This window comes from Nannospalax galili, unplaced genomic scaffold, assembly GCF_000622305.1.
Source record: "Nannospalax galili isolate Female #2095 unplaced genomic scaffold, S.galili_v1.0 scaffold54, whole genome shotgun sequence".
NCBI classification, from domain to species: domain Eukaryota; kingdom Metazoa; phylum Chordata; class Mammalia; order Rodentia; family Spalacidae; genus Nannospalax; species Nannospalax galili.
The window spans coordinates 15,307,943-15,335,450 of NW_008341028.1; the positions used below are offsets into that span (position 1 = coordinate 15,307,943).

The following is a 27,508-nucleotide window of genomic DNA, read 5'->3' on the forward strand; positions in this document are numbered from 1 at the left end:
CTGCTACTGGCCTTCAATACCTGATCCTCCTTCATCTGTCTCCCAAGGACTAGGATTATAGGCATGTGTCATTATGCCCTGAAGACTTTGATTTTATTCTTTAAGAAAATTGAAAGATTGTTACATTTACTTATTTTATACATATTGATTGTATGGGAGAGGGGAAGGCTGTGCAAGTCAGAGGACAACTTGTGGGAGTCAGCTCTCTCCTTCTACTATATGGGTTTCAGGGATTGAACTCAAGTCATCAGACTTCTTGGCAAGTACCTTTACCCTCTGAACCATCTTGCCAGCCCTGATCCTATCTTTTCTCTTATTTTTCCTTTTTGCTTTTTTGCATTAGTGTCTCATGTACCCCAGGTTGGCTTCAAACTCACTATGTAACTAAAGATGACCTTGCATTTTGGATCCTCCCACCTCTATCTCCAAGAACTAGGATTATAGGCATGCCCCACTACCCCTGTGATTTTTTTTATTATTATTTTCATTTTATGTGTATGAGTATATTGTTACATGTATGCAGATGCACCCATGTCATGCAGTGCTTGTGGAGGTCAGAAGAGGATGTCTTGCTTTCCTGGAACTGGAGTTATGGATGGTTGTTAGCCACTATGTGTGTGCTGGGAACTGAACCCAGGCCCTCTGCAATAGCATCCATTGCTCTTAGTCCCTGAACCATCTCTCCAGCCCCTACCTGTGATTTTTTTTTTAATATCAATGTTTTATTGTTTCTGTTTTGAAATTATATGTGGGTGGTATATATGGGTTCATATGAGTGTGGATAGGTGTGTGTGTGTGTGTGTGTGTGTGTGTGTGTGTGTGTGTGTAGGCCAGAGTTTGATGTTGGGTGTCTTCCTTAATCACTCTCTGCTGTATATACTTGAGGCAGAGTATCCTCAGTTTGGCTAGTCCAGCTAGCCAGCTTGCCTCAGGATCCCTGTCTCTGTCTCCCAAGTCCTGGATTGCAGGCAAGTTATGTCATTCACTCTGCTTTTATATGGGTGCTGGGGATCCAGACTCCTTTCCTTATGCTTGTATGGTGAGCATTTTATCCACTAAGCCATTTCTCCAGCCTCAGTTTTTAAAGAAGATTTATTTTATTTTTAATTATGTATATATTTGTGGGTAGATATGTGCACATGAATGCAGGACAGAGGCATCAGATCCCCTAGAGTTGCAGTTACAGGTGGTTGTGAACTCCTTGACATTGGTGCTGAGAACTGGATGTAGGTCCTCTGAAAGAATAGTATGCAGTCTTAACCACAGAGCCATCTTTCCAGCCCCAAAGATTTTTTTTTTTTTTTTTAATTTTTTTGAGACAGGGTCTTGCTGTGTATCCCAGGCTGGCCTAGAACTCATGTATCTCAGGCTGGCCTGGAAGTTTTGGCAATCCTCCTGGCTAAGCCTTGAAGTTCTAGGATTACGGCATGTACCACCATGCCCTGCTCAAAGTATTTTTGTTTTTATTATTATTGGCATGTGTATGTGGCATGCATGTGTATATTTGTGTATCTGTATTCCTGTATGTGGGCCCATGTGTCTTCGGGTGCAGGTATGTATATATACACATGCATGTGGAGGTAGAGATTGACAGTGAGTGTTTTGCTCAACTGTTCTCCACTGCTTGTATTAAAGTCTCTTGCTTGAACCCAGAGCTTAACAATTTGTCTAGCTACCCAGCCAGCTCTGTGACTCCCCTGTCTCTCCCTCCTGAAGGCTAGAATAACAGGTAGATCACCACACCTGGCTGGCATTTCTGTGGGTGCTGGGGATCTGAACTTTGGTCCTCATGTTTGTGTGGCAGGTGTTCACACACTGAGCCAGTTCTCCAGAGCACTTAGGTTGTGGTATAATAGCCCATTTTCATTGACTTAGGTGGGTCCTCTGTTCCTAGCTCCCCTGTCATACCACTTGACCTGTGCAGTATCACAGAGAGTGTGAAGCAGATGCTGGGACTCCTGCTGCATGTCGCACCTCTCACTTGCCTGCATCCTTCCTCCTTTTTCACTGTTGAGTTCATGGCTTGTCTCATCTACTTGCACTGGAGTCACTGAATCCTCCTCTTAGGGGCTTTATCTGTTACCTTTAATTTTTTTACCCTTATTTTTTTCTTTTCTCTAAATTATCTGAAATTGGTTCCAGATGTAATGACACTTTACCTTTAAACACTAGAATACATTGTGTGTGGGGGTGTGTATATGAGACAGGGTCTTATGTAGCCCAGGCTGGCCTAAAACTTGGTATATACCTGAGGCTGTCCTTGAGCTCCTGATTCTCCTCCCTCCACTTCCCAAGTCCTGGGAGTACAGGTGTGAACCATCCTGCTCAGCTCATGATTGTTATTTTTTTGAGGCAGGGTCTTACTATGTAGCTCTGGCTGGCCTGAAACTCAAAGTGTAGATCAGGCTGACTTCAAAACTACAGTGATTCTTCTGCTTCTGCATCTCAAGTGCTGGAATTGCAGATGTGTACCACATTTGGTTACTTCTTATACAACCTTAATACCATTATCATAAAATATAATACTCAATATTATATTCCAATATAATATTCATAATTAGATAATATTTAGATGTACCAAATGTCTAGTAATATTAGATAATATTTTTTGGAGTCTGTATTCAGGTTTTGGTTGTTTTTTAAATTTTATTTATTTTTATTTTATGTATATGAGTGTTTTACCTGCATGTAAGTACACCTTGTGTGTATAGTGCCCACAGAGGCCAAAAGAGGGTGTCAGATCCCCTGGAACTGGAGGTAAGGATTGCTGTTAGCTGCAGTATGGATGCTGCAAACTGAGCCCAGGTCCTCTGCAAGAGCAGCCGGTGTGCTGAGCCATGTCTCCAGCTCCCTTTTTTGTTTTGTTTTGTTTTGTTTTGTTTTTGAACTTCTCTGTTTTTGTTGTTGTTGTTGTTGTTTGTTTGTTTGTTTGAGAGAGGGTCTCCCTGTAGCCCCACCAGATCTGGAATTCATTATGTGGACCAGGCTGGCCTTGAACTCACAGAGATCCACCTGTCTCTGCCTCCCTAGTGCTGGAACTAAAGGTGTGCGCCACCACACCCGACTGAACTTCTATCTGAACTCTTACTAATCTTCCTGCCTCTACCTCCGTGTGTGTCACCATGTCTGGCTCTACCTTTTTTTAGGATGTTGGCATTTTTTTTTTTAAACAATCTAGGTCAGTTCTTCTGATACTTCATGACTTTGATCTGTTTTTAACAAAAAGCTTTGCTAGGGGTGGAACCCAGGGCTTTATGCATGCTAGGCCGCTCTCTACCGCTGATGAGGTGAGATTCAGGTTAAACATTTTTTGGCAGATACTACACAGGTGATGTGCCTTCTTGGTGTGTCACATTGAGAACCCATAATGTCACTTTGTTGGTATTGATCTTATTGGTGAGGTTTAGTTTGATAACTTACTTGGTTAAGGTAGCATCTGCCAGCTTTTTACACAATGAAAGTGCCTTTCCCTTTTTGTAATTAGCAAAAGTGAGCTTTGGGCTAGACCTTTTTTTTTTACTTAATTTATTTAATAACCACATAATTAGTAGAAGCATTTCATTACAACAACATTGACATAGTCAATAATAGTTTCCAGAGGAAAGATGCATCTCTTTCAAAATTGTAAATTTTTAGGTTCACAGTGTTGACTTAATAGAGCTATTCATTATTGTACTCAGTATAAACCCTATAAGACATTAAATTGAATGAGTTTTTTGGTTTTTTTTTGTTTGTTTGTTTGTTTTTTTTTTTTGTCTTTTTGAGACAGAGTCTCCCTGTAGCCGGAGCTGTCCTGGAACTCACTATGTAGACCAGGCTGGCCTTGAACTCACAGAGATCTGCCTTCCTCTGCCTCCCAAGTGCTGGGACTACAGGCATGCGCCACCACACCCGTCTCTGAATGAAGTTTTAACCTTTAAAAAAGATCTCCATTTCTTTTTTTAAAATTTTATTTATTATTATTATTATTTATTTATTTATTTTTGGTCTTTTTTTGAGACAGGGTCTCTCTGTAGCTCCAGCTGGCCTGGAACTCCCTTTGTAGACCAGGCTGGCCTTGAAGTCATAGAGATCCACCTGCCTCTGCCTCCCCAGTGCTGGGATTAAAGGCATGCGCCACCACACCTGGCTATTAATTTTATTTTATGTCTATGAGTGTATTGCCTGCATGTATGTGAGTGCACCCGTGTCGTGCACTGTCTCAGAAGTTAGAAGAGGGCTTCGGATTCCCCTGGAACTGGAGTTAAGGATGGTTCATAGCTGTCATGTGGGTGCTGGGAATCGAACCCGGGTCCTCTGCAAGAATTGGGCCATCTCTCCAGCCCCTCCATTTCTTTATAAAATATACTGTTTCATACAGAAAAGCTCTTTTTTTTTTTTTTTTTTTTGGTCTTTTTGAGACAGGGTCTTCCTGTAGCCCCAGCTGTCCTGGAACTCACTATGTAGACCAGGCTGGCCTTGAACTCACAGAGATCCGCTTGCCTCTGCCTCCCAAGTGTTGGGATTAAAGGCGTGCAGCACCACGCCAAGCTAGAAAGCTCATTTTTAATGCAACCAACACTTAAATATTTGCACATATGTCTCTAATCTCTGTATATTTGATTATTGCTAGTCATAGTTACTTTCTGAGACACCTGAGCATGGATATAAAATCATCAAGTAAATTTCAATGGTAATATTTTTCATATCTACTAATTAACATGAAGCAAATTTTTATGCTTCTTCCTCAAATATAACTTTTTTTTTTTGTATTTCATACAGAACATCCCAGTCAATCTTACTTACTCATCTTTATACCCGCATCCCAAATGGTGACACCCTCCCATACCCCGCATTGGAGCCCATATACTCTGTCACCCCTGTTACTGTCCACTGTTATCAGTGCCCCCAGCTGTTCCCCAATGCTAGTCTATCTGCTGAGTCTAGTCAGCCTATCTAGAGTTCCTTGTTTTAGGAAGATCAGTTTTTCCTCATCTGGGCTAGACCTTTAAGGCTGTGTGATTCTCTTCTTCCTCCAGTTGTCTTTCACCCAGTGGTTTTAATAGCCATTGCCTTTCTTTTAGTGAATCAGGTATTTTTATTTTTCTTAAATAGGAAGAATAGTTTATTGAATATATTGCAAGAGGGCAACAGGCCGGACAATAACTAGAGTACTACCTGTAGCCATGATATTATATATTTTAAACAATTAATTAGTTAGGTTTGGTTGCACACCCTTTAATTCCAGCACCCATGCACTTGAGGCAGAGGCAGGTGGATCTCTGAGTTTGAGACCAGCCTTGGCTATATAAAACCTTATCTAAAACAAGCAAACAAACTGACAACTCTCCTTGGAGATGGGCACATCCATCCTCTTGATGTACCTTACTTTCCAAGCACCTCTTTCTCTTAATTCTAATGCTTAAAATCTATATTAAAATCTCTTGGTGCACGCCTTTAATCCCAGCACTCGGGAGGCAGAGGCAGGCGGATCTCTGTGCGTTCAAGGCCAGCCTGGTCATCTACATAGCAAGTTCCAGGACAGCTGGGGCTGCAAGGGAGATCCTGTCTCAAAAAGACCAAAAAAAAAAGAAAAAAATCTGTTTTAGGGACTGGAGAGATGGCTTAGCAGTTAAGAGCACTGGCTGTTCTTGCAGAGGATCTGGGTTGGATTCCCAGCACCCGCATGGTGGCTAACAGCTGTCGGTAACTCCAGTTCCAGGGCAATCCAACGCCCTCTTCTGACCTCTGCGGGCATTGCATGACGCGGATGCACCTACCTGCATGCAGGCAATACATTCATACACATAAAATAAAAATAATAAATAAAATATTTAAAGATCTCTTTTAATATTTTATTTTTATTTTATGTGTGTGAGTGTTATGCCTGCATGTAGATAGGTGCATCCATGTCCCACAGTGCCCGAGGAGGACAGAAGAGGCTGTCGGATCCCCTGGGACTGGAGTTATGGACAGTTGTTAGCTGCCATGCTGGTGCTGGGATGTGAACCTGGGTCTTCTGCGAGAACAGTCAGTGTTCTTAACCACTGAGCCATCTCTCCAGCTCCTAAAAATCTCTTTTAATAAACTTCTGGCTCTGCTTCCAAAAATAAAATAAAATACAATAAATGGTGAGTTTAAATCTGATCACCCCTGAGCCCTTTAAGTCCAGTATTTTGTTCTACTGCTCTAAAGTGAGATCCCAGGCTGAACTTCAACACATTTCTTCCTAGAACACATGATAAAGTCTCAAAATCGCCACAACAGCACCAAAAGTTACAGCGAGCTTACTAAAATTCAAGAGCTCTTTCCACTTATTTTTGTCCTTGAGGTGTATCCTTCTAAAGGAACATGAAGTTCAGTGATCCTGAGTTACTTGGGCTAATTCCTTTTCTTGTGATAAATTGTCAGTCTAATTGATAGTTATCACAATTATCAGTATGTTAATTTTTGTTTTAATTTTAGAATTTGCTTTTTCTAAGTTTTTGAATAAGTAAGACTTTATTATTCAAAGCATTTAAAATTACATTTATTTATTTATTTATTTGGGGTGCATGCTGTGGCATACATGTGGAGGTCAGAGGACAATCTATTGGAGTTGGTCCTTTCTTCTAACGTGTGTTGCCTGAGAATTGAACTCAGGTCATCAAGGCTTGGCAGCAAATACCTTAACCCACTTACTGATCCATCTAGCTGATGCCATTTATTTTAATTTTTAGGTTTTTTTTTTTTTTTGTAGTATTGGGGAATTGAATCTACGTAGACCCTTGCACATTTTAGATAGGCACTGAACCACTGAATTACAGCCCCAGTTCCTTTATTTAAAAATTTTTAAAATTTTTATTATGTATTTTTAATATTTTAAAATAGGATCTTCCTATGTAGCCCTAGCTGACCTGAAACTCACTGTATGGACCAGGCTGTCCTCCAACTTGCAGTGATCCTCTGCCTCCTGAGTGCTAGAATTACAAGCATGTGCTACCTTGCTTGATTTCATTTTTAATTTTGAGACAGGGTCTGGCTAAGTTACCCAGGCTGGCATTGAACTCTCTGTGGAATCCTTATGAGGCCTTGAACTTGCAGTCCTCCTCTCTGATCTCCTGAGTAGCTTGGATCACAGGGCTGTGCCACCAAGCCTGGTTTGAATATTTATATCTTTTTTAAAATTATTTTTAAATACTTTATTATTTTTATGTGTATGTGTGCATTGCCTGCATGTAGGTAAGTGCACCTGTGTCATGCAGTGCCCGAGGAAGACAGAAGAGGATGTCGGATCCCCAGGAACTGGAGTTACGGACAGTTGTTAGCTGCTTTGTGGGTGCTGGAATTCGAACCTGGGTCTTCTGCAAGAACAACCAGTGTTCCTAACTGCTGAGCCATCTCTCTAGCCCCAAATATTTATATCTTTATATGTAAAAAGTGTATAAGAAACTTTGGCCAAAGAAGTCTAAGGAGACTGTTATATTAATTTCTGGTTTGTTCTTTCTGTGTTTCTTTTGTAAAACTCACTAAATTCTTATATAGTTTCCTTTTCTTATATAAGGGGTACATCATACTATTTATATTCTTTTGTACTTTTCTTTCTTTAAATTTATTATGTCTTAGGAGTTCATTGAGCTCTTCTGCATCTATTTTTATATCTATGTTACATCTTAATGTCATGTACTTAGTTTATTAAATTGTCATGTTTAAGTTACTTTCAATATTTTGTTAGTACAAATATAATGAGGACTGGAGAGATGGCTCAGAGGTTAAGAGCACTGGCTGCTCTTGCAGAGGATCCGGGTTCGAATCCCAGCATCCACATGGCAGCTAACAACTGTCTAGTTTCAGGGAATCTGACACCCTCTTCTGACCTCTGTAGGCATTGCATGACGTGGGACATGCAGGCAATACAGTTGTACACATAAAATAAAAATAACAAATAAAAGTAAACAACAACAAAAAATCCCAACCTCCCTCCAACCCCATAAATAATATAATGATGAATAATTTGTGGTTGTCATTATTGTGGGTAAATAGAAGTAGGATTTTTTTGTTGTTGTTGTTGTTGTTTGTTTGTTTTGTTTTGTTGGGGGGTTTTTTGAGACAAGATCATATTGTAGCTCAGGCTAGCCTGGAACTTACTGTGTGACCCAGGTTGGCCTTGAACTTTCAGCATTCTTGCTTCAGCCTCCCCTAGTGCTGACACTGTAGGCACGAGCCACCATCCCCAGTGAGGTCTCATGTAGCCAAGCTTGGCCTCAGGCTTGCTGTGTAGCTGAAGATGACCTTGAACTTCTGATCCTCCTGCCTCTACCTCCTCAGTGCTGAGATGACATACATGCATGTGCCACCATATCTGGTTTCCTGTCATGCTGGTGATTGAACCCAGGGCTTTGTGCATGTTCAGCAAGTACTCTACCAGCTGCGCTATATCACCAACCTCGTTAAAATTTTCTTTTTTAGCATTTTATTTATTTTTATTTTATATGTATGAGTATATTGCCTGCATGTATGTGAGTGCACCCGTGTCATGCAATGCCGCGGAGATCAGAAGAGGGCTTCAGATTCCCCTGGAACTGGAGTTAAGGACAGTTCGTAGCCATCATGTGGGTGCTGGGAATCGAATCCTGGTCCTCTGCAAGAGCAGTCAGCGCTCTTAACCGCTGAGCCGTCTCTCCAGCCCAAAATTTTTAAAATTTACTTTTCTCTTCTTTCTCTTCCTTCAAAGAATTAAACCCGAGGCCACCCCCCACATCCCCACTTGTTTTGATTTAGTACAGAAAATAAAATACCTAATAATCTACCTCTTGCTTTTTTCATCGACTAGTGAGTGTAGATTTGTGTGTGTGTGTGTGTGTGTGTGTGTGTGTGTGTGTGTATTTTTTTTTTTTTTTGAGACTGAAGCTCTTGCTGGCCTGGAACTCGCTATATAGACCAGGCTGGCCTTGAACTCACAGAGATCCACCTACCTCTGCTTCCTGAGTGCTGGGATTAAAGATGTGCCCCATCACGCTGCCCAAGAAGCCCCAGTATTAACAGATGTGTGTGCTACAGAGCCCAACTTTATGTGGGTTTTGGGAATTTGAACTCAAGACCTCACACTTGTGCTATCAGTGCTTTATCCATTTCCTCAGCCTGTATATATATATATATTTTTAACTTTCCCTTTGCCTCCTGAGTGCTGGGATTGTAGGCATGTGCTTGGCTTGTAAAGATTTTTTTAAATTAAATATCAGAATATAGAGAAATTTTCCCTTGTTTTAAAAATAATAACAGCTGCAGAACACTTTTTAAAATAGCTGTGGAAGACTGGAGAGATGGCTCATTGGGTAAAGGCCCTTGCCACCAAGCCTGATGACCTGAGTTCAATCCCTGGGACCCACATTGTGGAAGGAGAAATCTGACTCTGGAAAGTTGTCCTCTGACCTCCACATTTGCACTGTGCTATTCGCATGTATGCATGCAGACACACAATAAATAAGTAAACGAATAAATAAATTTTAAATGTAATAAGAATTAGCTGTGGAGTAGTCCATTTTTTTAAATTTTTATTCTATTTTATGTGTATGCATGTATTGTGTGCATGAGGTAAGTGCACCTGTGTCATGCAATGCCTGCAGAGAACAGAAGAGGCTGTCAGATCCCCTGGAACTGGAGTTATGGACAGTTGTTAGCTGCCATGTGGGTGCTGGGATTTGAACCTGGGTCTTCTGCAAGAACAACCAGTGTTCTTAACCACTGAGCCATCTCTCCAGCCCCTGGAGTAGTCCATTGTGTGACTGCTATTTATTTAATTGTTCCACTGTTGACAGGTAGGGTTTTTTTGTTTTGTTTTGTTTTGGCGGGGGGGGGCGGGGGTTCTGGTCTTTTTGAGACAGGGTCTCCCTGTAGCTCCAGCTGGTCTGGAACTCGCTATGTAGACCAGGTTGGCCTTGAACTCACAGAGATCTGCCTGCTTCTACCTGAGTCTGGGATTACAGGTGTGTGCCACCATGCTTGGTGGTCTGATCCTTTATTTTAAAAAGTTGTTTTTGTATTTATTTATTTTTATATATGTGAGTGTTTTGTCTGCATGTATGTTAGTGTACCACATATACCCAGTGCCGGAGGAGGACAGAAGAGGGTGTAGGATCCCCTGGAACTGGAGTTACAGGTGGTTGTTAGTCCTCATGTGGGTGCTGGGAACTGAACCCAGGTCCTCTACAAGAGCAGCCAGTGCCCTTAACCAGTGAGCCATTGCTCCAGCCCCTAATCCTTTATTTTTTTAAAGATTTATTTTATTTTTCAGTTATATGTGTGTGTGTTGGTATGTGCATATGAGTGCCATTGCCCACAGAGGTCAGAGGAGGAGGGCATCAGATCCCCTGGAACTGGAGTTACAGGTGTTTTTGAGCTGTCTGATGTGGATGTTGGGAACCAAACTTGGTTCCTCAGCAAGTGCAGCAAGCATTCTTAGCCACCAAGCCGTCTCTGCTGCCCGTAACCCTTTATTATTAAAGCCAGTGCTATGATTAGTCCAACTTGTATGGGTGTCATGTCCTGCACATCTCTTTGTGCCTGTCTTTTTTCCTCTGGCAAATGCTAGATACTGGTTTTATTTATTCTTATTTTATGTATACAAATGTTTTGTCTGCATGTATATTTAAGTGCACCCATGTCATGTACTGCCTGTGGAGACCAGGAGGGGGTATCAGCTACCATGTGCATGCTGGGAACTGAACCTGGGTCCTTTGGAAGAGTAGCCAGTACTCTTCACCACTGAGCCAGCTCGCCAGCCCTAGCTATTGAGGTTTTATGTCCGGTTTTCTTTTTTCTCTTCTTTACTTCGTTTCTTTCTTTTTTTTTTTTTTTGAGATAGGGATTCCCTATAGCCCCAGCTGGCCTGGAACTTGCTATGTAGACCAGGCTGGCCTTGATCTCACAGAGATCTGCCTGCCTCTGCTCTCCTGAATGCTAGGATTAAAGCATGAGTCAACCATGAACACCTGGCCCAAACAGTTTCTTTCTTTTTTTGATAGAGTCTCAAAAATTCACTACATAAACCAGACTGGCCCAATCTCACAGAGATTCATCTGCCTCTGCTGCCTAGTTCCAGGATTAAAGGTGTGTGCCACCATGTCCAGAACTGTTGTTTTTGATTTTGTATCACAAAAAGACCATATAAAATATAATTACCCAGAATTTTGGGTTGGATTCAGAGGAATTTGGCTTAAGGCTAGATGGGTTTGTTTTTCTTTAATTTTTCAGTTATGTTTATTTATTCATTTATTTATGGGTGGGACTTGTGTGGATACTAAAGGACAATTTGTGGCAGTAGGTTCTCTCCTTATACTTTGTAGGTCCCTAGAAGTGGAACTCAGGTCATTAGGTTCAGCAGCAAATGCCATTACCCGCCGAGACAACTCACTGTATCCCTCAATTTTTAGAATAATGTGCTTTTTGTTTGTTTGCTTTTGAGAGTGTCTCTTAGCCTAGACTTGCTCTAAGTTGCTGTGTGGCTGAGCTTCACCCTGTATTCTGACCCTCCAGCTACTACTTCTGAATGCTAGAATTGCGTATGTACACCGCCATGCCTGGTTGTGTGCTTTGAACAAAGCAAACTAAATTCCCAGAATTGCAACAACAATAACAATAGCAACAAAAGATCTGAAATCTGACAGTACCCCAAATCTTCAGGTTTCAGTACATTTTGAGTTTTGACTTTAAGGTTAAGGATGATGTTCTGGTTGACTTTAACCATCAACCTGACACAACCTAGAGTCATCTGAGAGGAAAGCCTCAATTGAGGAATTTTCAAAATCAGATTGACCTGTGGGCATGTCTGTGGGGGATTGTCTGGTTTGTTAATTGATATAGGAGGGCCCAGCCCACTGTGAGCAGTACCATTCCTAGGCAGGTGGTCCTGAACTTGTTAGAGAGCTAGCTGAGTATAAGCTGGCCTGGGAGCCTGCTAGCAAGCAGCATCCTCCTTGGTTCCTGCTGTATTTCTTTGGTTATGAAGGGAATTCTTTGGTTGGAGGTTGTGCTCTGTGGAATAGCAAGCAGGCCAGTCTTTAAGGTTCTGTCTTGAGTTCTTGCTTTGGGTTCTCTCTCTGTTTTTTTTTTTTTTTTTGGTCTTTTTGAGACAGGGTCTTCCTGTAGTGGGGCTGGCCTTGAACTCACAGAGATCAACCTGCCTCTGCCTCCTGAGTGCTGGTATTAAATGTATGTGCCACTATGTCCAGTGTGACCTGGAATTTTAAGCTATATAAACCCATTTCTTTCCCTGAGTTGCTTTTTGTCAGTGTTTTATCACAGCAACAGAAGGGAAACTAGAACAGTTGCCTAACTGATAAAGTTTTGTAGTATTACAAAATATGACAGTACTGGAATCTGAAATGCGTGGTCCTGTACATTTCAGATAGGGGATGCTTAACCTGAGTCATGCACAGGAAAGTTCACAAGTTGTAACTATGCTTGCTGAGTTTTCACAAAGTCCATATCCAGGACGGGCATGTGCTGCTGCCTATCACTCACAGCCCCTCCTTGGCTGGCATTCTCCTCACTTTCAAGGCCATAGATGAGTTTTGTTTTAAAATTAGATAAATCAGGGCTGGAGAGATGGCTTAGCAGTTAAGAGCACTGGCTGCTCTTGCAGAGGACCCAGGTTCCATTCTCAGCACCCATGTGGCAGCTAACAACCATCTATAATTCCACTTCCAGGGGATCTGACACCCTCTTCTGACCTCCACAGGTATTGCATGACACAGGTGGACTTATGTATATGCAGGCAATATACTCATACATAGAACATAAAAATAATAAAAATATTAAAAAAATAAAATTAGATGTCTCAGCCAAATTTTGAAATGCTACATTGCCTTTGCACGTGACTGTAGACCATTTCCTGGACTTGATCACATGTGTCCACTAAGATTACTGTTCAAGCAGGTGCTTGCACACAAGCTTCCTTGACCCCATGTGTTCTAAATTCCAGCAAGATGCTCTGCCTGGGCGTTTCCCCATCACGTCCATGACCCACCTTATCTCCCCTGGGCCTTGTACCTCTTCTCACACATGCTTCCATTTGTGGGTCACCATCATCTGCCCAGTGGTCTGAGTGGTTGGGAGTCTGCCTGATGGCTTCCCTTCCTTTGCTCCCCAGAAGGCCTCGAAGGCTCCTTCCAACTTTTCTCTTAATGGTCTCAGGAAAACCATTCTCATTATTGTGGCCCAGGCTGGCCTTGAACATGAGATCAACCTGTATCAGGCTCCCCAGTGCTTGGATTTCAAGTGTGCATTAGCAACTGAGGCTCTACTTCTTTGTGATTTACTGCAGGAGCTAAGACTGCTCCATGTCGTGGGCAGGGACTATATCTGTCTTGCTCATTCTTTTTCCCTGGTACCTGGCAAATAAGGAAGTTCCAGTAAGTAAACAAATGGCAGGGGAGAAGGCAGCTTAAACAGCATGTAGGATCAAGGAATGGGATTTCCTTTCCTACCCTGCATAGAGCTCCCTCCCTCTCTCCTTCCTCCCTCCGTGCCTCCCTCCTTTTATGTGTACACATGTAGAGGCCAGAGGACAACTTTTGGGAGTCAGTTCTCTCCTTCTACTGTGGGTTCCAAGGATCTTCCTCAGGTCATTCATCAGTCTTTCAAGGATTTTAACCTTTACCCTGCTAAGATACCTCACCAGTTGGAGACGGGGTTTTCCTAGATAGACTTTGTGCCTTGAGGCAAAAGGTGGGTGTTCTCATTGCCTTTCTGTTGCTGTTGTAAAACTCTCTGTCGAAAAGCAACTTAGGGGAGGAAAGGGTTTCTTCAGCTTAGAGTTCCAGGTTACAGTCCATCACTGAGGGGAAATTGAGGCAGGACCTTAAGCAGCTAGTCATATCACATCCACAGTTAAGAGCAGAGAGAAAGGAACATGTAATGCTGTCTGCTTGCTAGGTTGCTTATGCTCAGCTAGCTTTCTTCACTTGCAGTCTGGGACCACCAGCCCAGGGAATGGAGCTGCCCATAGTGGGTTGGGTCTTCGGATATCAATCGGCAATCAAGACAATTCTCTACAGATATGTCCACTGACCAACTTGATCTAGGCAGTCCCTCAATTTTGCTTTCTTCCCAGATGATTCTAGGTTGTGGTGAGTTGACATTTAAAACCAACCAGCACAGTGGGGCTAGCTAGAAGGATATGGCCGGTGCAGTGGGAATGGGAGCCTGTCCTGCTCCAGAGAGCTTGAAAAGCCCAGCTAAGGTGTAGAGGGGGATGGTTAGACTGTATTCTGATCCTCATTTTCACCTGGCTTCTCTTTCCTTCCAGTTCCGGACAAAGAGGTGTAAGCAGACTGCAGGACCGACCAGTACCATCATGGCAGGTAAGGAGGGGTGGGCCATGTTGGGGTGGACATGAAAATGAGCATAAAGTAGTGAACCTTGTCCTAGTCTTTGGAAGTCCTGCTCTTTCTGTTCCCTTGTCTCCTGGTTTACCAGCCATCCTCACCAAGGTTCTCTATCAGAACCTCAAAATAGCAGCCTCTACCTCTCTGTTACATTTTGAGCTTGGGGACCTGAATTGATGTCCCTGTCCTACTGTCCAACTGACTGATTTGCAGCACAAGTGGCCTATCCCCTTTCTCCTGTGTTACCATTATACTGAGACTTTTTCCTCTGGTTTCTAAAGACTCAGATAGATAGTGCCAAAGCTAAAGGGAGCTTTAAGGACTATGTAGCCCACCCAGCCTCTACCCCCATTGAATAATTGAGGTCCGGAGGAGCTGGTCTGGAGGAGCAGTGAATTGAATGAAGAATATTGGGGGGCTGAGGAGATGGCTCAGCGGTTAAGAGCACAGACTACTCTTGCAAAGGACCCAGGTTCGATTCCCGGCACCCACATGGCAGCTATGAACCGTCCTTAACTCCAGTTCCAGGGGGATCCAAAGCCCTCTTCTGACCTCCGCAGCATTGCACAACACGGGTGCACTCACATACATGCAGGCAATACACTCATACACATAAAATAAAAATAATAAAATATTAGAACAAAAAAGAATGTTGGGGTGGAGGCCAGAACCTACACCCCTAGACTTTTACTCATCCCACTTCCTCTGCTTAGAACTTGTTCTCTACTGAAGAGGGTACCTCACCCCGATGGCAGCTTTTATTAATGTTTTTATTCTTTCAAGAGGTGCTGTCTCAGGGACCTTGGTTCCTTTGAGATCATCTTGGCAGACTCAGGAAGTAGGGATGGCTGTGTGGGAACTGCAAAGCAGCCAGGGAGCAAGGGGTCAAGGGGGCAGCCCAGCCAGAAGAGGAAGGGCCATAGGACCTATAGATCAAGTCGGGAGGCTGGGGGAAACAGACTCAAAATGATGCTCTGTGATGTGTCTCACCCACAGAGAAAGTGAACAACTTCCCACCGTTGCCCAAATTCATTCCACTGAAGCCATGTTTCTACCAAGACTTTGAGGCAGACATCCCTCCCCAGCATCTCAGCTTGACCAAACGCCTCTACTACCTCTGGATGTGTGAGTACTGTGGGAATGGGGTCAGGGAGAGAAGGAGATGGGGTTGTTGGGTTTGGGGTGGGGTCCTTGTACCACAGCTGTCCAACTGGAGCATCTGGGAAATCTTTTCTCCCCTGGTTCCAGCAGGCTCTTCAAAGTCCAGCTCTCCAGCTGGGCTTCAGTTCCCCTCAAGTTGGCCTCTCCTTCCCTCCCTCCCTTCTCCATCTCTTGTTCACAGAGCCTCTGGGTGTGGTCTCTTTGCCGTGTGATTTCTCTTTTTGCTTTTCTCCTTTCCACTGGAGTAGTTTTCCAGAGAACCTGTGGTGACTGCCAGGATTCTGGATTTGGAGGAGAATCTCTCCCCCAATACTTCACGTTTCTTGATTTCTTTCTCAAAGAGAAGCATATTCAACTGGAAGTTTGGAGACATGGAATCTAATTTGTCTGGTCACTACTTCCCAAACACCAGGTTCCCCATGAGCGAATGAGATACTGATTCACTAATTAGATTTCTAATGCTCTGAGGGTCAAAGGTTGAGAGTTTAGAGGCCCCAGTTTCTGGTGGTCTATGGAAGGTTGGTATGATAGTGTCATCTTGAGGTGTGTGTGATGTGTCTTTGCCCAGGGTAGTCAGAAGGTATAGCTTAGGCATGGAGGTCAGGCTGGCTGTCCTGTGTAAGTTGAGTCCAGGGACCCCCAGACTCCTGCAATGTGACTACTGTTGACATCTGTCACATGTGACATTGCCTTGACTGAAGCCTGGACTCAGCCATCTAGCTGGACAGGTGACTGCTTGTGTCAGGAAGTTAGTAAGGAATGTTGTCTTGGGCTAAGGGCATGACTCAGCAGGTGAAAACACTTGTCCCACAAGCCTGACAACTTGAGTTCAGCCCCTAGAATCTATGTAAAAAGTTCGATTCAGTAGCACACATCTATAATCCCAGCTCTCCTACAGAAACCTGGGAGGCAGAGACAGAATCATCTGGAAGCTTCCTAGGCCAGCTGAGTCTGGAGTACAGAGTACAGTGGCAAAAACGAGACACCCTGCCTTGTCAAGGTCAAAGAAAAGAATAGATTCCTGAAAGTTATCATCTGACTCCCATACATGCTCAGTGGCATGTGTACATGAATGTGTGTGTTTGGGGGGGGTACACAAATAAGTAAATTAAAAGAAGAACGCTGTCTTTACAGCAGGCTCTTCATGGGATGGTAGGAGAAGTAGAGGGTCAGGTTCACAGACTTCCACATCCCAGCTTGATTCTGGGCAGAGAACAGTCTCCTGCCATTATAGCATGAGAGGAAGAAGAGATGGAGCAGGTAGGGTAGGTCTATAGGTGTTGGAAGAAAATTTATTCCATTAAATATGATGTAGAAGTAGGGGTAGGAACTTTGGTGGGGGGTAGTTGCAGATGAGAGTATGCTTTTGCAGACAATGAGGAAAGACACCTAGCCACCGAGATTTCTGAAGCTGTGTGTGGTAGCACATGCCTTTGCTCCCATCACCTGAGAGATAGGCAGGCACATCTCTGTGAGATCGAGGTCATCTTGGTCTATGTACCCAGGCCAGCTGGGGCTACAGGGAGACTGTCTCAAAGAACCAAAATCGATGTAACAAATAATTGTAGACTCCAAGCTAGACAAAGAGAGGAGTAAACATAGAAACCAGCTCATGGCTGGAGAAGTACTGGGTGAGTCAGTGGGTGTCCATTCCAAAGACAGATCAGAGAATTTCAGCAGAAACACTAGAACAGGTGAGCTGGAAAGGGGTGGGTCTGGGAAGAGTGATGCTAGCCAATATAATAGGTTAATGTCTTTTCCATAAGAAGAGCAAATAGGGGTCAGTGAGATGGCTCAGTGGGTAAAGGCACTTGCTGCCAAGACTGACAATCGGAATTAGATCCCTGGAACCCATATGGTAAGGGGAAAGAATTGACTCTTGGAAGTTGTCCTCTCATCATCACATTTGCACTATGGCATGCACACACACATGTGGGCACACACACAAATGAATGTTAAAAAAAGAGAAAATAAAATCAGTAAGAAAGCCAAGGCTCCAGGAAACTGTAAAGCATTGAACAGGGATGGAGGAAACAGCTGTATTCATACTTGTTATGGGGGCCCTGAAATGGTTGTACCTGCACAGGAAGCAGTTACCAGGCCAGGTCAGACTTAGGGGAGCACTCTGCCTGGCCTGGGTTCCTGGAATCTGCCCCTGAGAACATCTCATCCAGAAACTGGATTTAAGAGCTATAAATATCTCCTTAAGTCCTTACTTGGAACCTGTCAGGTGCTTTGGTCCTGAGGAAATTTATTTAAGCCTTAAGCCTTGAGATTCAGAAGATGAGTGTAGAAGATGCCTGTGTGAGACCAAGATTGAGCCTACCTTCCTTTGTTAACTCAGCAGGTCTTTATGAACTCAGCCCAATGTTCAAGGAAGGGAACACTCTGAGGTCAGAACTAAGTATATGTTAGTGCCAACATTTGTTTTATTATCTGTAATACATGGGGAGTCTTTGGGCTTCTCTTCGCTATGACTCAGTGATACTGTGCTTGCTAGGATCATCTAGGTGAGATGAGGACAGAGGAATGGGAATCTGGGTCTCGCTGTTGAGAAGTTTCTAGTCTGATTGTGGGGAACCATAGAACAGCCCAGGTCTGCAAGAGGTCAGAGGAATAGGAGATAGGTTAGAAGATACCTTGGAGGAGGAGGAATGATAGTTGTGTAATAAATATGTTAGAGGTTGTAGAGATAACTTGGTGGTTAAAAGCACTTACTATTTTTCCAGCCGACCTGGGTTCAGTTCCCAGCACCCACATACACATACACACTCACAGCTGCCTGTAACTCCAGCTCCAGGGGATCCAATGTTCTCTTCTGGCCTCTGTGGGCACTGCACATATGTGGTGCACACACATAACACTGACACACACACACATGCATATAAAATAAATAAAAAAATACCTTTTTAAAAATGAAGTGAATAAGCTGGGCGTGGTGGTGCACGCCTTTAATCCCAGCACTTGGGAGGCAGAGGCAGGTGGATCTCTGAGTTTGAGGCCAGCCTGGTCTACATAGTTCAGGACAGCTGAGGCTACAGGGAGACCCTGTCTCAAAAAGACCAAAAAAAAAAAGAAGTGAATTAACCGAGGACTGAGCTCCCAGCCACTATTGTCTACCATTGGAGTGCCAGTCGATGGCCGGGTGTTTGAAGAGATATTTCCACAAGATTTTTTTTTTTTTTTTTTTTGGTCTTTTTGAGACAGGGTCTCCTTGTAGCTGGCCTGGAACTTGCTATGTAGACCAGGCTGGCCTCAAACTCTCAGAGGTCCACCTGCTTCTGCCTCCAGAGGGCTGGAATTAAAGGCCTATGTCACCATGCCTGGCCCACAAGTCCTTTTTATAAAAAACAAAAAAACTTTATTTTATATGTGAATGCCTGCATGTATGTAAGTTCACCCATGTCTTGCAGTACCCAAGATACCCTGGAACTGGAGTTACAGATGGTTGTTAGCTTCCATGTGAGTGCTGGGATTCAAACCCAGGTCTCCTAAAAGAGCAGCCAGTGCTCTTAACCACTGAGCCATCTCTCCAGCCCCCACAAGACCTTTTACTTTCCTCTTTTCATGTCCATATTCTTTTCTTTTTTTTGTCCTTTTGAGACAGTGTCTCCCTGTAGTCCCAGCTGGCCTATGTAGACCAGGCTGGCCTGGAACCCATAGAGATCCACCTGCCTCTGCCTCTCAAGTGCTGGGACTACAGGTGTGCGCTACCATACCCAGCCATATTCCTATTTTGTAAGAGAAGACTATAATGAGTTTCCTGTCTTGGGCTTGGTGATTACCGTGGGTTGGTAGGACCAAGGACTGAGTTGAGGTCATGGGGGTGGAACACTTAGGCCTATTTATTGCTTGCTAAGCACAACTCTATAATGAGCCACACCTCAGAGGTTTTTTGTTTTTTTAGACAGGGTCTCTCTATGTAGTACTGGCTGGCTGGAATTAGAACTTGCTATATAGACCAGGCTGGCCTTGAACTCATAGAGACCCACCTGCTTCTGCCTCTCCAGTGCTGGGATTAAAGGTGTGCACCACCATGCCCAGCCCAGACACCTTTCTTATTAGAACAAGACCCTGAGGCTTTGAAGTCCTTGCTGGGCTAGATTCCTGCTCTGGAGACTCTTGGTTCTCTGCGTTTTTCAGACCCCTACGGGGGATACGGGGAGGGATTTGGCTCAAGTGCCGAGCTGTCTTTCTTACAGTCTCTGTTCCCTCTGTGTGTTTGTGTGTGTATTCATCCATCTGGCTTGTGGGTCTTCCATGTGTGTTTTCGCTTGTGTGCATATATCCATGCGTGTATCTACATCTTAACACATGTTGTTGCCATGTGTTTGGTTGTGGGTCTATATTGAGTTCTGGGTATGTGTGCTCATGTCTGGGTGCTCTCATGTATTTCTGAATGGGCTTTGGTGTCTGTATGCATCTGTTGTCTGTCTCTGTGTATGCATGTGCTCCTGGGTCTGCAGTGAACAGCGTCACGCTGGCCGTGAACCTGGTGGGCTGTCTCGCGTGGCTGATCGGAGGCGGAGGAGCCACCAACTTTGGCCTCGCCTTTCTCTGGCTCATCCTCTTCACACCCTGCTCCTATGTCTGCTGGTTTCGGCCCATTTACAAGGCCTTCAAGTAAGTGGTTGGTGCTGACTCAAGCTCCTAGCTGTTTCCCTCTGCTGTCCCCCAAACTCACTTTTCCTTGCTCACCTTTGCCTAAGACTTTCAGGTGGGGCTTGGGCTTCCTAGGGGCTCCAGCCTGGGGTGAGAGCGCTGGGAAGTGGGACCCTTAATTATTTCCCCTCTCATGCTACCTTGCTTATCAAATTTTGCCTCCCTATCTTGATGGAGCTGCCCATCCACTGGGACTGGCTGATTTGGCACCAAGACCTGTTATCCATGTGCTGGTAGAATCAGCCATCCAAGAACCACTGACACTATTCATGTGTCAATGATGTCATCCAATTCTGTGCCAAAAGGAATACCCATCCATACATCAATTGGGCTAGGTGTCTTGGTACCAGTGATTATCCATCTAGTGCCAAATGGAAGTTTCAATCTTTGTGCCATTAGGACTATACATATCAATAAGCTGTCATGATGCCAATAGAGTATGAATTTTAATGCTAATGGGGCCTTAAATCTCCTTGTCAATAGGACTGTCTATTTATATGCCAATTAGCTACTGTCTTGGTGCCAGTGAAGTATCTATTCTAGTGCCACTGAGATTTTCTATTTCTAAGCCTATAGGACCTCTATCCATATTCTAGTAGAGCTGGTTATCCTGATACCTGTGGGCTTGTCCAGCCCCTTGATAATGGGACTGTTTGTTTCTACCAAAATGGAGCCATTTGTTTCTATGCCAATAGGGTCATTCATCCATACACCATGGTTGATGCATTCATGAGATCACACTCTTGCATACAGGCCTAAGCCATGGAAACCTTCAAAGATCTGTGGATAAAAGCTGTCCCATTCTGCCCTTCAATTAAGGCCTTTAAATATCTTTGTCCATTATGCCTGGAGGGGCTTTAGGTATCTAAGGGCAGGAAAGCCTACCACCTCTGCCCAGGTGACGACCCATTCTCTCTTCTGCAGGACGGACAGCTCCTTCAGCTTCATGGCATTCTTCTTTACCTTCATGGCCCAGTTGGTCATCAGCATCATTCAGGCTGTGGGAATTCCAGGCTGGGGTGTCTGGTAAGAGGCAGAGGGCTGGCCTGGGGCTGGAAGAGATGGCCGCTTTAGTTTGTCCTTGGCTTACCTGTATACCAATCTATCTTGCCTGTGAGAACACTGTGAGTGACTGGTTGTAGGTAGAATGAGAGGATTTGGGATAGTGTAGTCATGTTCACCATAGAGGAGAAGGAGAACTGGAAAGTGATGCCCAGGTGGCTGAGGAGTGTCAAACATTGGGGGAAAGCCAGAGGGGGAAAACCTTATGCCTCAGGCCTTCTGGGACACGGGCTGTAGGGTATCAGTCTTATTACGGCACCTCTCTAGGGTATGACTCCTCCCTGTCATAATAAGTTGATCTCTTGGGGTGGCTCCTGGGTCTCCTCCTACCTGCACAGCCCCACAGCTGGCTTTTTCCTACAGCGGCTGGATCGCCACCATCTCCTTTTTTGGGACAAACATTGGTTCAGCAGTGGTGATGCTCATTCCCACAGTCATGTTCACAGTTGTGGCTGTCTTTTCCTTCATCGCCCTCAGCATGGTATGTGGCCACCTCAAGGATAAGAGGGTGGATTGGGGAGGGGACAAAAGGATCCAGGGGGCTGGGGAGATGGTTCAGTGGGTAAAGTGCTTGCTGCGTAAGCATGAGGGCCTGAGCCTGAATCCCCAGAACCCACATAAAAGCCCAACATGATGGTGTGGGGGTTGAGCAGAGACTGGCAGAGCTCAGGGACTCACTGGCCAGGCAGTCTAGCTGAAATAGTGAGTTTCAGGTTTAATAAGAAACGCTCTCTCAAAAACAACTGCCGGGCGTGGTGGCGCACACCTTTAATCCCAGCACTCAGGAGGCAGAGGCAGGCAGATCTCTGTGAGTTCAAGGCCAGCCTGGTCTACATAGTGAATTCCAGGACAGCTGGTGCTACAGGAAGCATCTCAAAAAGACCAAAAAAAAATAACAACAACAAAAAAAACCCAACATGGTGCCAGGCATGGTTGTGCACACCCTTAATTGTGCACTCAGGAGGCAGAGGCAGGTTGATCTCTGGAAAATGGAGGCCAACCTGGTCTGTATAACAAGTTCTAAGCCAGCTGGGGCTACAGGGAGACCCTGTCTCGAAAAACCAAAATAGCACCGGGCATGGTGGCACAAGCCTTTAATCCCAGCACTCTGGAGGCAGAGGCAGGAGGATCTCTGTGAGTTCAAGGCCAGCCTAGTCTACATAGTGAGTTCCAGGACAGCTGGGGCTACAGGGAGACCCTGTCTCAAAAAGACCAAAAAAAAAAAAAAAAAAAAAAAAAACAAACCCCCAAATAGCAAGTAACCAAAAATAATAAATAAAATAAGGTGGAGAACAATGGAGGAAGATCCCTAAAGTTGACCTCTGGTCTCCACATGCACAGGCAAGTGCACCCCCCCCACACACACACACACAAATTAAAGGATGGAGAAGTGCTGGAGAGATAACCCAGTAGGTAATAGTGTTTACTATGCAACCATGATGATCTGAGTGTGAATCCCTAGAACCCATGTAAAGCCAGGCACTATGTGCACCTGTAATCCCAGTATTCCTGTAGCAAGATGGGATGCAGAGACTGGAGAATCCCCAGAAATGTGTGGGCCAGGTAGCCTAATGTATGTTGTGGCAAAATGAGACCTGTCTCAAACAAGGTGAAGGTAAGAACTGACACTCAAGGTTGTCCTCTGTTCTCTACGTGCATGCCGTGGCATGCGTGTACCTGTAGTCACACACACTTACACAGTCACAAAATTTTTTTTTTAAAAAAGAAGAATCCTGGGGCTGGAGAAATGGCTCAGCGGTTAAGAGCATTGACTGCTCTTGCAGAGGACCGGGGTCGATTCCCAGCACCCAAACTGTCCTTAACTCCAGTTCCAGGGGAATCCGAAGACCCCTTTTGACCACCTCGTGCACTCATATACATACAGGCAATACACTCGTACACATAAAATAAAAATAATAAAATATTTAAAAAAAAAAAAAAAAAAAGAATCCAGAGGTCTTTGGAATTACTCATTCTGAGGGCTGGTTTTTCACAGAAAGATCCATCTGTTTCCTGGATGACTGCCCCCACTCTTGTTTTTTCTTTTTCTTTCTTTTTTCTTTTTTTCTTTTTTTTTTGAGATAGGGTCTTATGTAACTCAGGCTGGCCTCAAACTTGAGGTGTAATAAAGGCTAACGTTGAACCCCTGATCCTTCTGCCTCCACCTCCTAAGTACCTAGGGTATAGGCATGCACCACTAAAAAACTTTTATTTTTGAGACAGCCCAGGCTAGTCTTGAATTCATGATTCTCCTGCCTCTGCAGGGCATACAGCCCCTTGCCTGGTCTGCTTCCCTCCTTAACTAACCCTTCCTTATGCTTCTCCTCCTTCAGGTTCATAAATTCTACCGGGGCAGTGGAGGGAGTTTCAGCAAAGCTCAGGAGGAGTGGACCACTGGGGCGTGGAAGAACCCGCATGTGCAGCAGGCAGCCCAGAATGCAGCCATGGGGGCAGCACAGGGTGCCATGAATCAGCCGCAGACTCAGTATTCTGCCACCCCTAACTACACATACTCCAATGAGATGTGAGCCAGCCAAGCCTACCAGGAGGCAGGGCTGGGGCCAGTGTATATGTATGTATATATGTATATGTTTATCCCCCGCCCCTACCTTCTGGGTCCTGCTCTCAGCACTCTGAGAGCTGTGGGCTGCACGAGGAGCCGGCCCATGCATTGGTAGCTATGTCCATGTCCCCTTGTAAAATAACATGCAGTGGAAGTCTCTTGTTGTGGTGCTAGATGTATGTTTAGAACTAAACCAGCCCCCCACCCTCCACCAGGCTGCCCCCTTTGACCCTGGCCCAGGGATTTCTCATGGGGCGGGGGGAGGCATAGCAGTGAGCCTGGTTACCTGTGCAGGGTTATGAGCTGAAGCTGTTTCTGCCTTTGGTCCTACTGGAAAGCAACAATATTGAGCACTCATGTGGCAGATGGGAGGGTGAGACAGACAAGGGACATTTTCTTGCTCGAAATCTGTCTGGGACTCCCCTTCAACCTCTTCCTCCCCTTGCTTCCTTCCTGCTGTCAGATTCCTTGTACTCTCTCCCTTCACCCAGGATCTCTTTCTCCTCTCCACATAGCTTTTCTTTGTCTTCCCAAGGCTAAATGACCCACTTATATCTGCTTCTAAGACTGAGCCCAGGTTCCCAGATCTGATCTGATTTCCAGTTCAAGGAAGCCCACATGGGAGATGAGCCAGCCCTGATGTGGGAGGGGCATGCAGCTGGAGATGCAGAGCCCATTTTTGTACTTGACTCCCAGGGAATGGAAATGCAGGACTGGTCTCTGGTTCTAAAAGCCTGCCCTGCAGAGACAGGCTTCTGTTTTTCCCTCCCCCCCCACTCGCCTCTTCTCCCCAGATCCACCTTTAGCTATTCTGCCTTTTCTGAGGAGCTAGGTTGTATTAGACAGTTGTCAGGTGTAAAGGCACTACTGAACAGTGGGCATAGAAATTACTAATCTGTGGAAAAGGGCTTCTGGGTATCCCTGAGTGACCATTGGATTCCTGGGAGGAGTAGCTGTTCTATTTGGATGTGGCAGAAAAGGATGGTGCTCAGAGGGCCAGTCTGAAGGGAGGTCAGAAGAGAAGGAAAACGGCCCAATGAGAGGGGAGCTCACCTCCTAGCCCCACTAGTCCTTGACTATAGGACAGTTTCTAGGGAGATGCTCCCAAGCCCATTTTGTAAGCACAGTGGCCTGAATGGATTCCTGGTTGGCAGCGAGGGAAAGAGGGACAATTCTGGCTTTAGTTTTTAATTTAGTGGTTTTTGCCCACCCCCACCTTCATCTCCCTGTTAAAAAGAACTACAGGACTTGGTTCCTGGCCTTTCCTTTCCCTCTTCCCCTTCAGGACAGTTATCTCAGTTCCTGGGACTGTTCTTTTCCAAGCAGTGGTGAACACTACTGGTAGGGGCTCCAGCTCTGTGTGAGGCCCGAGGTGAGTGGGTCTTACCCAAGGAGTGGAAGCTGTTTTGTTTCTTATCCTCTTTCCAACAGAAGCCCACCTAGGCTAGGTAGACTGAAAAATGAGACCATACTCTGCCATATCAAACTGGCTTCACCTTAGAACCTAACACCTGGAATTTCAGGCCACCTTGTGCTTTGATCTCCAGCTTCTTTCTTATAAGAGAAGCCAGGAGTCTGGAAAGTTCCTTTCCTAATGGTCTCTTAGGCTTAGTTGATTCCTCTACCATTTTTATTTTCTGAAGAGCAGTTGTCATAGCCCCTGGTATCCTAAAAGACCCCTTCCTCTCCTTCCTTTCTCTTGCCCCCAGACTTCTGGCTCCCTGTCTCTTAGTACCTCTGGTAGTTCCAGGAGGGCTGTGATCTAGCTGCCAGCCTAGCATCCATGATCTGTTGGATGCTACCTCCAATCAGTTTCCTGTCCTACCTGCCTTTCCTCTCTCCTGGCTCATACCTATTGGCCATGCCTGGCGCTGCCCCTGGAAAAGCCTGTTAACCAGTGTCTGGCCCAGCTGTTCAGGCCCTGGAATGCTGCATCTCCAGGCAACTATGCACTTTCCTGGGGAAGGAACCAGGATGAAATGGGGTTGGGCACAGATGGTTTGACTTGGGGGTGGGAGGAGAGTCCAGCAATTTTGGGATCCCTGGTCTGCGGCCAGCCAGTGACCTGCTTTTGCATTCTCCTGGTGCCCACTGCCCCTTGTTTCTGAGAGACACAAACCATTCCCTAGCTGGCAGTTCACCTGCCTGAGTCAATGTGTCTATTTGTAGTAACTGGATGAACTATAATAAAGGGGAACATTTGACCCTGTCTTTTCTGTTGTGTAATGTGTCTTTATGTGGGCCTGAATGGAGCCTAACTATGGGATGTGAGGCAGGGGTGTAGGAATGGGTTAGGTGGATCTGTGGCTTGTCATTCTGTGATGCCCAAAGACATACACTTCTCTGTGACCCTTTCCCTGAGGCAGCCTTGAGTAGGTCATGAAGTTACCACAGAGGCTTCCTGCCAGTTAGGAGGAGGAAGTAGGAGTAGGCTGACTCAGTGGGTGAGGGCGAGAGTGACTTGATTCATGGTGGGCACCTTGGGAATAGAACACGGGCCCTTCTTCAGCTCCCATAGTCGGTCACCTGCAGCTGGTTCAGCAGCTTCAAGCAACAGAAAGGTTCTGGGGGCCTGTGGGAGCAAAGACAGTGCTTCCAATGAGTTCTCTTTGCCAATCCTGTGCTGTTCACTTGGAATGCTGTCCTAATCATCTATGCTGGTCATCCTTCAAGATTCATCTCAAGGGCTGCAGAGATGGCTTAGTGGTTATGAGCATTAGCTGCTCTTGTAGAGGACCTGGGTTTGGTTCCCAGCACTAATATGGCAACTAACAACTGTCTAGAAGCTCCAGTTCCAGGGGATCAGATGCCCTCTTCTGGCCTCCGTGGGCATTGCACACACATGATGCACTTACATACATGGCAGGCAAAACATGCATATACATAAATGGCTTCATTGATGGCTTTCCTGCTTGGAATTATAGCTTAAGCCTGAAGCTTCCTCATGGAATACCTATCCTGTAATTTTCTGCATTCCTGTTTGTCTCAAGAGTAGAGCTGGGCCTGGAGAGGATGGCTCAGCAGTTAAGAACACTGGCTGCCCCAAAGGACTCATCCTATTGTAGAAATACTTGTACAACCATGTTTGTTGCTGCTCTTTTCACAATAGCTAAGAGATGGAAGCAACCTAAGTGCCCCTCAACTGATGAGTGGTTAACAAAAGTGTGGTATATTTACACAGTGGAGTTCTATTCAGCAGTAAAGAAAGATGAAATAATGAAATTTGCAGGTAAATGGATGGATCTAGAAACTGTTACACTAAGTGAAGTAACAGACTCAGAAAAACAAACGACATTATGTTCTTCCTCATATGTGGATCCTAGCAACAAATCCTTTTAAATTCCAGGTTCTTTTAATAATATGATGCTATACAGCAGTCCCTTCTGCATGAAATAACTACCATCATCATGACTTCAGCTGAGCTGATCGCTAAACATCGTCACAATTGGGCTTGTTGAAGGTTGTGCTCCTTCTTTAAAGGAGGGCCAGGCAGGGTCATTGGACTTCACAGCATTATCCAGCCACTCTTCCCAGCCAATTGAATGTAATTTGACCCTAATCACACATGGCCTCCTGGATTTGGGGAGGGCTAAAGTATACAATCTGGGGAAGGCTAGGAAGAGAAGGCATGACCCATACTGGGTAAAGACTTTCCAGTGTGCATACCCTCAGGTCATACATACACCTCAGCAACCCCTCAAACATTGGCTTGACA

The 27,508-nt window shown here is 44.9% G+C and overlaps 1 protein-coding gene across 7 annotated transcripts in view; it reads left to right on the forward strand.

Annotated features, from left to right (window-relative positions):
- Scamp5 (secretory carrier membrane protein 5) overlaps positions 1-26,004 on the forward strand; it is a 35,527-nt gene extending 9,523 nt beyond the window's left edge. For 3 of the 7 annotated variants that reach the window (XM_017798974.1, XM_017798975.1, XM_017798977.2), the window contains exons 2-7: positions 14,267-14,321; positions 15,342-15,470; positions 19,973-20,129; positions 21,093-21,194; positions 21,594-21,711; positions 23,564-23,758. In XM_017798974.1, the coding sequence (XP_017654463.1) occupies positions 14,315-14,321; positions 15,342-15,470; positions 19,973-20,129; positions 21,093-21,194; positions 21,594-21,711; positions 23,564-23,758 (708 nt within the window). In that variant the 5' untranslated portion in view covers positions 14,267-14,314. Of the gene's footprint in view, positions 1-9,717; positions 9,777-10,982; positions 11,068-13,928; positions 14,088-14,266; positions 14,322-15,341; positions 15,471-19,972; positions 20,130-21,092; positions 21,195-21,593; positions 21,712-23,563 lie in introns of those variants that run through there. The other 4 variants (XM_017798976.1, XM_029565095.1, XM_029565096.1 and 1 more) reach the window with 4 other exon arrangements.
- The last annotated feature ends 1,504 nt before the right edge of the window (positions 26,005-27,508 follow it).